Genomic DNA, 16,173 nt, shown 5'->3' with positions numbered 1-16,173 from the left:
CGAGATATCGGAAAATCCTTTTACCCTTATTCGAGGAATGAGATTCCAGTTTATCTTGTACCTTTCACCCCCGCCATTCTATATAGACACATCCTGTAGAAACTCGAACCTTCCGGATCTTAAGGGATAATACGACAAAGCGCATCTCGGACTGCAAATGCTATTCAAGTAGAAAACGTACTCAGGCGTTGCGACCTAAGACCTACAGCCGGATACTCCGGCACCTCCGGACAATCCGGATCGTCCTTAATATCGGAAGTTCCGGTTAACCCGGTAACTTTGAAAAGGATCGCTCTGAGTTTATTCGCCAAATTCTCGGACCGTAAAGAGCTTTTTAAAAAAGAAAAGCCCTGTCTAGTGAAAAAAGAACATTTTGATGAATCGTTTTTGCAATTATTTCTAAGCTTCCTGTCCTCGAACGGTTGATTTTTCTGTTTATTTCAAGCGTCGCAAGCTGCTATGAATTGAATAAGATCTTTCGATTCCGGAAGCTTGCAATTTAAATTTCATATAATTACGATCGATTAATTATCGATGGCTACTGAAGTGAAAATTTAGCGAGGTGACTGACGACGAGTATTTCGTCGAACGATCTGAGAAACCGCATTTCTCGCATCCAAATTACTACGATTTGACTGATCTTTGATTTCACTGTATTCGCCAATTACGGAAGTTAACGCTTTGGCCCCTTTCAATATCTGCATCTCGATTTCTCTACCTATCCGTGACGTGACACGCTTTTGTTAACGCGAATAATGCCCGTCTGAATGGACGGTAATTAGGGAGCTTTCCAAGCATACAAATCATTCTGGCACGAGTGGATATCCCTCGCGAGTTTAGGATGTCTGTGGATTGTGAGGAAAGGCTGACGTGCCTACCAACCCGCTTACATTTCGATTCGAGCTTTAGTTTCGGTGTGTACATTTGATTTCTGGTTAGTCGGGGGGGATTCCGTGACGTTCGGTGGATTCCTTCGGAGTGCCAGGACTCTCTCTAAGCTATGGCGAGCTTTTAAGCTCCGCGTGTTTGCTCGTGGATCGCAACTTCGACACGATATTCAAGTCTGTCTTTGCAGAATTTGGCCGAAGTCTTTTCCCTGCCGCTAAAATCATTCTCCTCCTTTTTGACTCTCTGGCGAAATGTACGAGGTAAGCAGCCGCTTTGATATTTGACAATAGCTTAAAAAAAAAAAGAAAGGAATCGTGCGAAGAGCATCTGTGACTCGTTCTCTTGAAAGTTCACTTATTCGGTTATATAAAAGGATTTGTACTTGCGACCTGCGGATTGTAGAAATTCCAAGTGCGAGTTAATTTCATTGATGTGTGCTTTGAATGCGAGTCTCTTTCCTCGGATGATAGTCGTTAAAATTTGCTTGCATCTAAGAGCATGATCTTCGCGCACAGGATATTTCACTGGGTATTCCGATGTGGAAGATTTGCCTGTCGGACAATCTCGCGTCTTCGTTAACGAGGATTAATTGCGTGTTAGTTAGCCCCTTAACGTTTGATTAAAATTTACGCATCCCTAATTTCCTTGTTGCAGAAACATGAAGCTGGAAATGATGAACAGGGAGCAGGGCCTGCAACTCTTCGGGAAACTAATACGGACAAAGAACATAGAAGGTCTCCAGGGTGACCATGGAAAACCGGGACCCGAACCGGCCGAACCACCCGATTCAAAACAGAAATTACAGGTAAGCCATAAGCGAACAACGTTAATTTAATGTTAATTAGTAGGAGTTTTGACACCGAATAACAGTTTCCTAGTCCAACTAGAGACGATTACGCAGTCATTTGATTCTATTCTTAATGAAATTAGAGGCATCCCCCGGAGATTGGGTAGTTTGCAAATTCTCTAATCGCCGAGTCGGCGAATCGTCCCTTGCGTGTGGATTTTCAAACGGTTGGAAAGGGACGAGTTCGTCGTTTCTTGACGAGGAAGTGGATTAAGATTCGGAAGCTTCGGATCCGACGCGGGGTTTCGTTGCCCGGGAGAGAAGCTGTCAAACTGATTGAGCTTCTCGCCCCTCGAGCCACAACATGTCTTAAATATTTTACAAGACCGAGTTGCGTGACGAACTTGCGAATAATTCATTATTTTTCGTCATTCACGGATAAAAAACGCTGACAGGCAAGCTGGGAAAAATTCGCGACACAGATTTTGCGTGACGAGTATGCTCGTCGAATTATCCCGAATGGCAGATTTGTTCATCCCCAATTCATCCCCCCTGCACAAAAAACGATTAAAAGTCTCGCGAATCGTTTTACTCTACAGCAAATCATAAGCCGTCACTTTTCTGTTTCGTTTCGTTGTCGTTCGTCAAGTTTTAACGGGGAGCGGATCGGGTTCTCTTTTTATTCGCTGTCAAAACCGGGTTTCACGATGAAAAGAAACAAAAAAAACCAACGAATAGCTACACCGATAGAAACGCGTATGACCAAGGGGCTTCGCGTCCCTCGGGACAACCTCGAGGTCCCGGGGACTTTTTTTTTTTTTTTTTACTGTTTCCCAACGATCCAAGCCCGGCTTCTGCACCCAACTCCTTTGTATCGGGAAAACAAAGTTCCCCCCGGTTATTGTGTTTCACCAAATAGTCCGTCACCCAGTTCAAAACTTATAAGTTATTCCGCTCTGGTATAAGTTTCGGCGCATGTGTTGCGGAAAATAACTTTCGAAATAACCGCCGCACCGGATGTGATTTATTTTTTCTCAATTCGGGGCTGTCGTTTTACTTGGCGAGAAGTTGACAAAAATCGCGTGAAATTAGACCTCTCGGATCGTTTATGGACAATTTCTTTTTTTTTTTTTTTTTTCATGTTCTCTTTCTTTTTTTTACCCGCCAAACGGGCCGAACATTATCCCTCGGGAATCTTCGGGTTTTTTTCGATCAATAGGTATTACGAAGTTTCTTATTTCACTTTTCAAGCCGAACATCTACTCGTTCTCAATTACCTCAAGCAGTTTAACATTGTAGCTAATTTTCAGTTTTAAGTTATTATAGGTATTCACACTCGCCTTTGTTCACGTTCATTGTCGCTGTGCTTCTGCACACGCTTGTCATAGACATTATTAGCATTCTTATCGCAACGGGAAAGGGAAGGAGATTGTTAGAGGATCCGAATCGAGGCAAATTCAAGAGCGACACGAAACAGCGATGTAGCCACCTGTCCGCATTTGCGGTGCTTTTGTCACGACATACGGCTGTTCCATTTCCTTGAAGATTATGTTTATCGTAACGAAAGAATTCCCATTTGCACAATGGCTTCGGTTTTATGAATGATTTTAAGATTGTTTACCGAAGTACGCAGGCGATCGCACTCCTTCCGGTACCCCTGAAATACTTTATTTTCCAAGTTTGAAAAATTAACGCGTATATTATTAACCGACTTTTGAGTAGACCGCAGAAATAATGCAGCCTGGTTGATATGCGGTGCCTGAAAGTGTTATAAGATCGTGTGAGGAGGATATCGGAGTGGCCACGTCGCAGTGATAAAATATTAAAAGCTCGCTTACGTAATGGTTGAATAATTTACGACGGTTTTGTTGAAAAGAAAATCAGAAAATCTCTTGAGAGCTTTTCGTCTCTCCGGGAGAACTTTAGGCACGTATCTTCGAGTCTCGGATCCATACGAGAAGAAATTACCCGTCGTACCTCTACTCTAGGTATATATAATACACAGTTGGAAAAAAAAATATCCCAGCAGGTCCACTCAAATTTTTGGGTTGATGTAAACGTTTTTTAATGTATTATTATGAGTGAAAGAAAAGTACAAGGTAGAAATTAAATGTTGATACGACAATTTCAATGTTGAAATTACAATAATTTGTGTCGTATTCAGGTACTAACAGAAATATAACAAATAACTTAAACATAAAGCGGACCTGCTGAGACATTATGTTTGGTTAAATTTTTCTAACGGTGTATATATACAGTAGCGCTCAAAAGTATTTTGATTATACGAAATTCGTAATTACTTTGATCAATCGTTTTTCTTACTTTTCTTTATTTTCACTTTATTTTCGAGCAATCGAGAGTTCATTTTTAACAATTATGCAGAACACCGAATTTCTTTCAACAAATAATAGTATTGATTTTTATAGTTTATACTTGCATTTAATTAATTCCATTACTATCTTTGTCAAAATACTTCTGAGCGCTACTGTATATATATATATATATATACAATAATCTCTTGAAACTTGAAAATGAACCGCGCATGCGCCAAATAATTCAATCTCATTGGTCGGCGAAATCTTCCCGCAGCGATATTTGTATCTATGATGCAGGCGGGCAAACGTACGCAAAATGTCTACGTTTGAATTTTCAAAGAGCATAAGCATTAAATCCCGATCGTTCTTTGAAGAATCAACTTTCCGACCCAATAACGAATGCTTCCCAAACCTTTCCAAGTCGCTACCTCGATCATTTGAGATTCTAACCTCAAAAATTCGAATCAACTACATCGCCGGCAGAAACAGTTTGACGGCTGAAAACTCGGGATGGCCAGCCTGCGCGAACAGCCGATAAAACTCGCGCATGCGCGTTTGATTTTCAAGTTTCAAGAGATTGTCTCGGTATATACATCTATCGGGAGATTTTCACGCATGATTGAATTGAATTTGAGAAACAGATCGGAGTTCTATAACTCGGACTCCCATCCAGCCCCGACGGAATTTCACCACCGTAACTTCGCCCCGATGATTCTCTGTTACAGAAGTGCCTCACCACCCTGGACCTCACCTCGCTCGGCGTTGGATCCTGCGTCGGCACAGGGATGTACCTAGTGGCAGGAATGGTGGCGCGCAGCGTCGCAGGACCCGGCGTCGTAATCTCTTTCATAATCGCCGCCATTGCCTCGATATTTTCCGGTCTGTACAGAAAGCGATTTACCGCCGTCCTTCCACCCCTCGCATTAACCTTTACGATCTGGAAAGTATCCGAAGAGTACCTCACCGATTTTTTGTCCCACTCCGCGTCGCCTTGCAGCGCATCAATAAACATTCGACACGTATTTTTTTTAGGTGCCAATTCGGCAGTTCAAGACCAGTAAAAGCCACCCCTGAAATTTAGGTTAAAAAAATAAAGGATGAAACCACCTGAAATTCGTGAAAAAAAAACATTTAGTTTTGGAAGTAAACTTTAGAGGTGGCTTTTACCTCTCGAACGTCCGAATGGGTACGTAAAAATACGTGTCTGATGTTTTTTTGTGTACCACAACGTACGTCACGGCATGAAGAGACACGCTTCGAGTACATTCCTCGTGAGCCTCGACATCTCGATCACCTCACCCTTATTCCATTTACCACGCAGCGGGTCAAGGGCCGGTAGAATTCACCAAATTGAAATCATTTGCTTGACGAGTTGTTGGGGCCATCGGAGTGAGCCACTACCATCACGGTACACACCTATGTACAGGTAGACAAACGAAACGGTCTTTTCCGTTTTCCCTGAATTGCCTGCATCGTTCACTTCCCGGTGAGTGGTTAGGTTCCTACGAACACGGACGTGACAGATAACGTAACTCACTTCTCCTTGTCTAGCACCTGCGCCGTACACGCTTGATAAAAGTTCACCGAGGCATGAACGGCTCGGAGCTGATGAAAATTTCAATATACTTCACATCGGCGAATAAGATCGAGGGAAAGAATTTTTCCCCCGTGTACCAATTCTGCTGCTGCTGGTGCTACTGCCGTGAAAAATGGGGTTGACATTGAACGTTTAAACATTATACGAACGATTTGACGAACCAAAATTACTTTTCCATTCCCGCAGCGAACGATTAAAAAACGTTGAAAAACTGGAATTCTCGTTTTGTTCTATTTGCTTCGACGCGTGAACCTCGACGTAACGATTCGTCGTCCGCAACGCCGTGCTAGAACATCGGCGTCTATTCCCGCATGAATAAAGAAAGTCGTTAATTCTTGCGGTGTCACGTTTCTTACGCCCCCGCAAATACCCCGACGGTTGCTGCACAAAGAGGGATACACACCAGGCCGGGTAGAATTAAGGGTTCTTCTCCAGCTCCCGGTTACAGTGGTGGCTGACCTTTGACCCGTGATCGGAAACGGCGAACAGGCTAAGCTCGAAATCCTTAGGGGGCACCTTGAATCCCTCCACGCGTTCCTTTCCCAAACCCTTAACCCTCGCCTTTTACATCCCGTTTTTCCGCCGCAGTAACTATACCGTCGAACATAAAGTAACAAGCATCCATGGATGTTGACGTTTCAGCCCTTTGGTGGGGTACCTCCTCAGAACTGTAACATTTATTTGACATACTTAAGTTACGTTGTACATTATCCACTTGACAATAACGAACAACAATAAACAAAAAACGAGAAAGTACTTCGGTCATCTGGCACAAAGACTATCAAGAATCAATTGGCGTTGAAAATAAAACAAACAATTGAAAACCAATTTGACATAAAAGGACCACTTAAGGTTAATCGTGCTTCCAGATGTTGGTTTTCTTTACATTTAAAATGCTCGAGTAGGTTCAGCGATTGATCTTAAGTGGTCCTTTTATGTCAAATTAGTAAGTATACCATTGGTTTTGAATCGTTTATTTTATTTTCAACGCCAACTGGTTCTCGACAATCGTTGTCCCAGATAACCAAGGTGATTCCTCGTCTTTGGTTGTCGTCAAATGAATCACTTGCAACGTAAGTTACGTTCAATGAATGTTACAGTTCCAGAGAGGTCCTCGACCAAAGTGCCGAAGCGTCACCATCTGCGAGTGTCTTTTATCATCGACCTTGGATAGTAATAAAAAAATTTCTCGTACGAACGAAGACGGTCGATTAATTCGTTCCCACAAGGTAACAAGATCGTCGTTTCAGGCGCGTGTTACGCCGAGTTCGGAGTGAGGGTGCCTCACACCTCGGGGAGCGCCTACGTCTACAGCTACGTCACCGTTGGGGAACTGATCGCCTTTATAATCGGCTGGAACATGATCCTCGAGTACCTGATCGGCACCAGCGCCTGTGCTTGCGCCCTCAGCGCCTGCCTCGACGCCCTTGCAAATGGCGCCGTTTCCGGGGCGATCGCCGGCAGCGTCGGCACCATGTTCGGTAAGTTCTTGGACGCGGTTAAAGGAGGAGCGATCAATGGTGTCGTGAACGCGGCTTCGACACTGCAGTTTCGTCCTTGCTGTGACCGAGTTGGCTGTACCTTACAGGCCGCTGCACTGCACCGTTCTCGTTCTCGTTCTCGTTCTTCGCAATCACCGCAGTCATTATCCCTGCGGATGTAACAGCTTGGCTTGGTTGGCCGTAGAAACGGCACGTGCAGGTTACGAACCACGGTCACGCTATCGATTCACGTGTCAGAAAGCTCTCCGATTTATGCGAGATGGGCTCGAGTCGGAGGAGCTTTTTTCATCCGGGCCGGGGGACGAGGTTATCATTTCTCCTATCGGGACCACCCTTAAAGCGACGCGGAAATATCAAATTTTCCTCACAAGTACAACTGTAAATACTCGAGGATTTCGTACATTCGCGTATTTGATGTTTACTCTTTGAGTTATTTGCAAAGTTTATAGACCTTATCTTGAATAATGTATCAATTTTCTTTGCGTCCAAAGTCAATAGACAAGGGGAAGTCAAATCTTACGTTTCGGCACTGAGGGTTTCCCTGCTCAAAAAAACTAGAAATACACACTTGACTTTATTATATGTATTTCGTTGAATTTGGCATTCCGAGTCGAAATTTAACGCCTACATTTGATCCTACCAAGGTTCATATAAACCTACTTTGAAGGAAACTGCACCTAAATATCTCACATTGACTCTCTAATTACTAAAGATTAAAGAACAAACCCCACTTTAACTCTCTGAGGAGACGAATGAACCTATTTTGATGCTATTCTGTATAGATATATTATTATAACAGCGACATTCAAGTGTTCACAATGAATAAATCATCCAATGGCCATTTCGAAAAAATATTGATAGGTTTCAATAATACTTGCAAATTATGTATTGCGTTTCAACTATATTTAATGAACGTTCTGACGAATACAAAAACCCTTTCAACTAATCGAACACGCAGAAAATACGATTAAACGCACGTGTAAACCAATTCATATTTACCAGGATTTTAATTTTATTTCATAAGTTTTAATCGTATTTTTTCGATGCATCCAAATCGATGGATCTTTATCAGCGGGGTAGGATTTTGAGCGTTAAAGAAGGGTTTCAAACAAGCAGGTTCTGGCTGATCAAAGAAGGTTCTAGACAGACCCTACTTTGGGCCTGAACTTGGGAAATCGGGAAATTTCGAACAATTTTAGCGTCAAAGTAGGGTCTGATATCGCATTCAAATAGAATCTACTCTACTATCCTTAAACCTTACGTAGGGTTTAAAGCAAGCGTTAAATTTCGACTCGCGATCTTGTACCGTTAATCAAATTCCGTGACGTACTGGTTCCGTTGACTCTAACAATAATGTGCCTAACCAAAACTCATCAGACCCATCAGATCTGAGGGGTTGAAACTTTAATCAACTGTCGGTCACCTGGTTTGACAATATGGAAATTATCCTCCAGGCATGTCATACAGAGAAAATAATATTCATCAGCCGCATGTTTTATCCCTTATTTAACAATAATCCATAATTCCACGGCACGTAGAAACAGGAAAATTACAACGAAGTTGCACCCTGCAGGGCCGAAGTATTTCGTCCTTGAAACGAGGGTCGACAGCGTCCAGACTTCGAGAGCAGCCTGTACGGCACGGAAGGAAAGGTTTGCGTGACTAGAATTCCTGGCGAAGGTTTGGGTCCACGGTGCAAAACTCTATATTCACGGTATAGACGACTGGAGCTCAAAGTGAACTCGTTGAAAATTTCAGCGAGAATCCAGGGCTCTCAGTTTACCCGAATTCGGTGTTCGCGGATCTTTCAGCCAATGTCCTTGCGGAGGTTAATGGAAATTTATACCACCGGAGGCTTCGAGGGATCTTCTCAAGAGCTTGTTTGGTTGAAAAGCACAAATGCAAACGCGGGCCAGTCTTCTATTTCCCGTTGCTCTCTTAGCCGAACCCTGACAGCGATGTCGTTTTAGGAAGCAAAATATACTTCCCTGCCATCTCGGTCCGATTCTCCCCATCGAGTTTCGGTGAGTAGAAAGGGCTCCTATTCATACCGAGGTCTCTGCCCCTCGGCAATGTCGATGACAAGAGACCGAGTCTCCCAGGTTTTAACTTTTAATTGATTTCGGAGTTTGAGGACTGCTGATCCGAACTTCTTTGACGGCACTCGATGGTTGTTGTTGAAATATTCAACTCGCGTAAAGCGAAATTAAAAATTACTCCCCCTCGGGAAAGAATTCGCCGTTTGATTCAAGTCTCTGGCTTTTCATTCATCGTTTTCCACGATCCAAGGACTACGTATTTCTACTTACCTACTCCTGGGATATATGTCACCTGAAATATTGTGACGTCAGGGACTTTTCCCGTGAAATCATACGGAGGAGATCGATAATCTGCCAACCCACCCCGCCTACCGCTCGCTCTACGTGCCGGTGAATGAGTCGGGTTTTATTAAAGACTCACGAGTCGGGCTGCTGCCCAGAAATGTAGTTAAACTCGGGTCACGATGCGCTATATTTTCACCAAAGTGTCGTTGGGCGTAATGAATGTACCGGGAATTTTCTGTGAAACGCAACGCGCTTAACGCCTGCAGATATACAACCGTAGCTGTTTTTTGTATTGCCGAGCATTTGAAAGGTAACTTTGGTTGCCTATCTGCTGGCGTTGAGCGTTGAGTTTCACGGAAAACTTTCGGTACGAGAGCTGAAATTTCATCCAATAGGTAGAAGAGTCGAGAAAAATAGAAAAAGGCGATGCAGGTGATAACAGGTTGTAACGTGAATTACGCGGGTCTGCGTTTCTTTTTTTTTTCGGAAAGTTTTTTAATCGGAGTATTGATATTCGTGAAAGTAATCCTGAATGTAACGTAAACCGACATTCATATGATATACGCCACGTCGCATTCAGCAGATTTAACTGAAACTCTGTTTAAATGAAAAATCGGTGGAAACCACAGGTTGAATGAAATAAAACTAGATGTATATAAAGTTTTGATTACACTCGTCAACAGTCGCTTTGTTGCCCTTGACATTTGAATAGTCTTAGTAAGATTTGGTGTCAACGACTCTAGGAGTAAGCGTAGATTTCGAAATTTTCATATATGACTTAAAAAAGCAATATTTATCAAAAAAGTACTACACAACTCGAGAAAGAGAAATTTTTTTTCTGCTGCCCTGATTTGGAAAACTGTTTTTTATCGCGAATTTGCGTTATCGGTAATTAAAGCGAAGCGAGTTTTGCGCTGACCTAGCGTTAAAGTTATCTTTTTTTGAGCTTTACGAAATCGCACAATGAGACGTAATTCCAAGGGTCCAAATCTCGAGTTCAAGTGTTCCGGTTTACCCTGAAATTCCGTTTCCTTCCTCGGCCGTATCTCGTTTCGCAGTTTTTAGTAAAAATCAAGATTTCCGCCCTCACCCTTCGTCCCTCAAATCTCGCCGCAGGGACAAAAGTCTCCGGAATAAAGATCGCAGAGAATCGTAAATCCCCGAGAATGACGTCGCGATTTCGATGTCAAGTGGAATTTCCGCCTCAGACGATTCTGGAATCCGATATTTCTCTTTCCGCGGAAAAATTCTACGGATTCTCCGCGCGGACCCCGCGATAAGGTGTTAAAAATAACCCTCGGGGTGTTCGGTGATCGCGACAAAGTCGCAACGCGGCTAGACGATAGAAAAGGCATGCGAATGCACGTATACGCATACGTACACGGACAGATACGAATAATCGCGATTGCGACACACGCTTTCTCGCGTCTGCGCGAAAAGCCAATCCGCCGGCACCTGTGGACGGCATTGATCGTCGTGGCAAAAGCTTGTTTCACACTCCGTACCCGACCGCCCGTCTACAATGCGATGCGGCTCTTTTCTTCCTTTTGGGCCCTAATCTTCTTCCCGTGTCATTGTAATTCAGCAGGGGTTGAAAAACGGGAAGAGAAATTCCGCCCTGGCCATTCCGTTTCCGGATTACTCTCTCGCTCTCTTCGTTTGTACAAGCCGCTGTTCAAATGGCGACATGTGCATTTGTGGTTTGACTCCATGGAGATAATGAAAGAGCAGATTTTACAAAATACTGCAGAAAAAGAGGGACGTAGCAGATATTATAATAAAATTCCCTTCGTAAAATATAGAATTTACTCGAGAAACAGTGAAAAGCACAATGTATAGAAAAATATAACTAATACATATGTTTTTTTTTTTTTTTTTAACCACAAGCCTTGATGTGTCCCTTTTTTCCTGCAGTATTGAGTAAAATCTGCTCTTTTTCTGCTCTCCGCGTGGCTCTTCCATCGTAATGTATGCAGCAGACTTTTTTAGATTGGAAAAATATTCTGCTCTCCTTGATGTATCAAGGTCGGAAGCTACGAAAAACCCTTTCAAACAACATGATTTTCAGTTCAAGTCTGTACGAGGTCCCTCATGGTATATGCATTGACTCTTCCTCGTCGTTACACTTATTTCGTAGTATTTGAAAAAATCATCCGGTAATACGGTTCGACGGTTGATCTGGCTTCATTTCAATGTAAATAATATCGGATTTGTTTTCCAATATCGAGGATGTTCGGCTTCGGTCTCCCACTTTGTAGAAAAAGTACAAAAAGTCCTGATTATGCTAACATCTGGTTTCTGGTTGCTTCGACGTAAAAGAGAGGCATTGTCATTCCTGACGAGAATTTAATCATCCATACAATTACATCCAGACAAGACTGTACCCGCGGTTGTTATGGAAAATTTCGTGAAATAAGTGGAAAAAGTAAATTTTTTTTCAACATGTTATTTAATTAAATGAAAAAAAGTTACGTGCTGTGAGGCATCTCTTACATTTCGGCTGAAAGTCTTATCCTTCGGGAAAGTTTTTTTGCGTTAAATAAAATTAGAAAAAAAAACAGTAAAAAATAGTGTTTAGATGTCGTTCTTCTCGCCGAAATAAAAAAAAAAAAAAAAAAAATGAAAATACACAATGTTGTCCTGATTTGAAACACCCATGTTACGCTCACCGGAGAACAATCGAAGCCTGGCATTGTCCATTCGGCTTTATACTTTGCCTCCGGAAGCTGGCAATCGAACGGAGGTTGACTGCTGGCTGCCGTGGAGTGAACGGAAGTGCTTCGAGTGACCCTATTCTGAGTAATTAACGAGATTCCAATGTACCCAACCCTGCGGGCCTCGGACCTCGACGTTTCCGATATACCATAAACCACTTTCCCATAAAGTATCAAAAATTATTATACAGACCGCAAAAGCAGCCAGGCATGACCGCCGGTCCTGGGCCGATGTATCGAGTCGCCGAACACCGTGTATAATAAATTGATCAGCCCCTAATTAATCGACGATCCAAGCCCGCTCGTGTATTAAGGTCGACGGTAGAAATTTCGATCAGCAACTCCTCAAAATATAACATCGTGCGATGGTTACGATCAGAGGAAGTCTCCGGATGAATTTTGGAGTTTTCGCCCTGAAAATGAGTTTTGCAGTCTCTTTTTAAAATATTTAAAAATACTAGGTCATTGTTTTTCATCCACTTTGGTATGATTCCAAGCAACCGAGTTATTCGCAGGTTGATCTGCTTGTTCATTTTCGTCGATGAAACGAAAATATTCAAACGAGCTTATTAAAAATTTAATGACCTAAATGAACTTGGGAATTCAGTTTGAGCCTGTGTTTGGTACAACTGCGATGTAGTTTAATCAACAAACGGGATGAATTGCTTTTAAAACAATTTTTTTCGGTATACAGACTTTGCTGAACTCTTGGGAATGAAAATGAATTTCCGTACAGTCAGATTTCAATTTCATGCCAGGTACGCGGCGTATAACAACACGAATAAAGAATCAATTATCAACGCGTCTACAGTTTGCAGGACAATGGAGATCAGAAATTCATGATAAACATACGAATTTTGCCGAGAAAAAAGATGGGTAAAACTTTAATAGAAAATTCAAAGACTTTCCCACTTTTGGAAAGAAATGTAGAAAAAAAAAATTAACACGGTTTAACATCACGTTATAGAATCGTACAGGAGTGTTAAATAAATTCGCCACAATTGACGAATTTCTTTTTGTTACTTATACATTTTTTCGAACAAGTACGAATCTTCAGAGGAATCGAAAAGCTTGTCGAAGAAAAATCAATGGCAAAATGTTACGACAGGTTACACGGAATGAAAGAAAAGCGCGACAATAACGTCAGAATTCGATAAACAGCGTTTATCTGCAGCGGAAATTCTCTGCGCAAAGTTTTACGGTGAGAATTGTCGCCGTTGCGTTGAAAGGAAGAGAAATATGTTGATCAATACTCGACGCGATGATGAATTTCTAAACTTTCAGGACACCCACCGGATTTCCTCGCCTTTGTCATCACCGTCCTGATGATGATACTCCTCGCTGCTGGCGTCAAGAAGTCCCTCGTATTCAACAACGTCTTGAACGCCGTTAATCTCGCTGTCTGGGTATTCGTCATGGCCGCCGGAATGTTCTACGTTGATACGAGTAACTGGTCCGAGCACAAGGGTTTCCTTCCATACGGTTGGAGCGGGGTGAGCATACTCATTGTCACACAATTTCGCCGTCGATTACAGGCCGACTTCGAGCGAATACCGTTCCAGAGAAAACTTTTAAAGGACTCGATGACGGGCTGAAACAGAAAGGACGATTTACTCAGGAGTTGAAAAATTCCAAAGGGTTTTTTTTTACTGCTAATAACAATAACTACAGCTGAGCGATCTAATGCCAAAACGTTACCTGTAGTACTTTTTGTAGTGGGTACAAAAAAGTTTGATAATTTCGAAATTTGGGGTTCAATTTTGAATGAATTTCCTACAATAGCCGAAAAGTCACGTTTTTTGGATGAAAAAAAAAAGATATAGAGTTTTCTCAAGTATTTCTCTGAGTACAATAATTTTACTGTTTAGAAAAAAGTCTGAAAAAATCTCTATTTCTACCGTTTACTGTGAAAGTCTATTCAAAAACGAACCAATTATATTTAGAAAGATTAGACTTTTTGTAGGTAAAAAAAAAAAAAAAACCATGGGTAATATTTTTTTTTGATGACAGTATAATATGTGCTGAAAGTTTGGTGGAATATAATGACTCAATGTAGCGTCTCGTAATCGGGATGTTATCTGTGTTTTTTTTTTTTTCTGTTTTTGTGTGTCTTCTTTAATCGCCAGTGGACAAGGAATTACCGCAAGCCAAACATCGCGTGCACCTAATACAAACGGGGGAAAAATAAGGAGAAATAAGTAGACTCCGCGGTCCGGGAAAACTAGGGAGGTCGCAGCATTTGCCCCGGGGGCAAACACCGTCTACTTTATCAAAGCGAAACAATAGAAAAGTTTCACATACAGGAGGAAGGAAGCGGCGGAGCGTTCGATATTGTAAAATTCCACCTGTATAACAGTGTAAGCTGGGCTTATCCGATTATTTTACGCGACCTACAAAGCTCCGGTATCCCTGTTTATTCTATGTCAAATAAATTGAAACGCGTTCATGGCATTCACATTACCCGGTATCATCCCTCGACTCGTTCCTTTCGAAACTTTTAATCAATGCCTGATATTCACGGACCGAAACAGGCAGTATCTACAACGAAATTCATCGTGCGAACGAAACGCGCGTTTCCCTCAACCTTCGCATTGTTTTATACGTCTTCTCTCCAACGTTCGTTTCTGATCCGCAGCCTATATTTATTGGGTCAAGACTGCGACGGGTCTTCGACGAACCGTAATTTAACTTGTTGAGACGAGACTAGTGTGGAGAAATATAATTTTTTCGAGACAAATTCTCCTCATCCTCGGTAGCTGGGGACGAAATAATTGACCAGGTCTTTCTTTTAGACGTGTAGAAAGAGAAAGAGGAATAGTGGAAGAGAGAGAAAAAAAGAATATAAAAAATAATCCCTACTAGAGTGGTAAATTTTTCTGAATTTCAAAATTCCGTCGGGAGAAGTACGAGAAGAAGTAGAAGAAGAAGAAGAAGCGGAGGAAAGCAAAGGTGGATGCAAGACTTGGACTTGATTTAGTGAAGGAAATGTATTTTAACGAGTGTTTATAAATCGGGGTCTCGCTTCGCGAGAGGCGGCTGAAAATGCGAAAACGACCGTAAGGCACTCAGCAGCTTCAAGGATGAAATATTAATTATCCGTTGTTGGGAGAGGGACGAGATAGCTAATTTACAAAGCAGAAATTTCAGTAGAGAAAACAACGGCAACCATATCATAACAGATGTATAAAGAACGAAAATTGATAGGTAGAATTTTTCTATCGAAGCATAGATACGAAGATATCGGCGTATCGTGGGTAAAGCTCGATAAATTCGATACGTCTGTGTCCTTTCGTGGAAATTTCGAACGTACGCAAATTCTCGTCGTGACGCGTGTATATCATACAATTTACATATCGTATACAGGCATACAATGGCGTATGCGATCCGCGGCTTTGCTCCCGACCGTAACTCGACACAGGGTGAAATTTAATACCCCATAAGGCCGACTGAAAACCGAAGTAGAATATACGCCTCGGTCGCGGGGTTTGAGCGACAAATGACGTCGTTCGGAGAGATAAGAGCTAAACCAAGTGAAAGCGAATAGTCTTGTACGACGAGGATAAACCAGGGCGTATGTAATGTGAAATTTAGAGTGCGACCAAGTCGGATGTAAAAAAAAAAAAAACATCCACGTTACTTTTCCAGGTTTTTACTGGCGCCGCTACGTGTTTCTACGCGTTTATAGGATTCGACATCATAGCAACGACGGGAGAAGAGGCGACGAATCCAAAGAGAAGCATACCTCTCGCCATCGTCTCGTCACTGGTCATTATCCTCATCGCGTACGTGACCAGCAGCATGGTTCTCACGTTGATTGGTAATTTTTTCCCTATGCAATTTTCCCCGTGTTTGCAAACGCATTTTACGGTATAAGCGTGTACAGCAACACCCCTGAAGTATATCATTACTTACGGTGTTTATTCGTAAATTTTACGCGTTGTATTGGTTCAAAGTTTATCGTAAATACTCGCCAGTTTGAGCCTCGAAACCTCCAGGGTGAAGCACAACTTGAATGGGTACTTGCATCCTGCCAAGATTGTTTCATC

General features: G+C 42.2%; 1 protein-coding gene and 1 long non-coding RNA gene across 2 annotated transcripts in view; one reads left to right on the top strand and one right to left on the bottom strand.

Moving 5' to 3' along the window:
• LOC124217829 (solute carrier family 7 member 14) overlaps positions 1-16,173 on the top strand; it is a 41,272-nt gene that overhangs the window by 12,901 nt on the left and 12,198 nt on the right. The window contains exons 2-6 of the mRNA XM_046623925.2: positions 1,543-1,693; positions 4,716-4,869; positions 6,838-7,068; positions 13,412-13,620; positions 15,773-15,944. Of these exons, the coding sequence (XP_046479881.1) occupies positions 1,547-1,693; positions 4,716-4,869; positions 6,838-7,068; positions 13,412-13,620; positions 15,773-15,944 (913 nt within the window). The 5' untranslated portion in view covers positions 1,543-1,546. The remainder of the gene's footprint in view (positions 1-1,542; positions 1,694-4,715; positions 4,870-6,837; positions 7,069-13,411; positions 13,621-15,772; positions 15,945-16,173) is intronic.
• The window catches only part of LOC138190915 (uncharacterized), a 116,855-nt gene continuing 112,976 nt past the window's right edge, over positions 12,295-16,173 (bottom strand). The window contains exons 3-4 of the long non-coding RNA XR_011177016.1: positions 13,421-13,718; positions 12,295-12,540 (exon numbers count right to left, since the gene is read on the bottom strand). This is a non-coding gene — a long non-coding RNA (uncharacterized lncRNA). The remainder of the gene's footprint in view (positions 12,541-13,420; positions 13,719-16,173) is intronic.

Source organism: Neodiprion pinetum, chromosome 4 (assembly GCF_021155775.2).
Source record: "Neodiprion pinetum isolate iyNeoPine1 chromosome 4, iyNeoPine1.2, whole genome shotgun sequence".
Lineage (NCBI taxonomy): Eukaryota > Metazoa > Arthropoda > Insecta > Hymenoptera > Diprionidae > Neodiprion > Neodiprion pinetum.
Note: the sequence above shows the minus strand (reverse complement) of the source record. Positions and strands in the feature narration are given on the sequence as shown.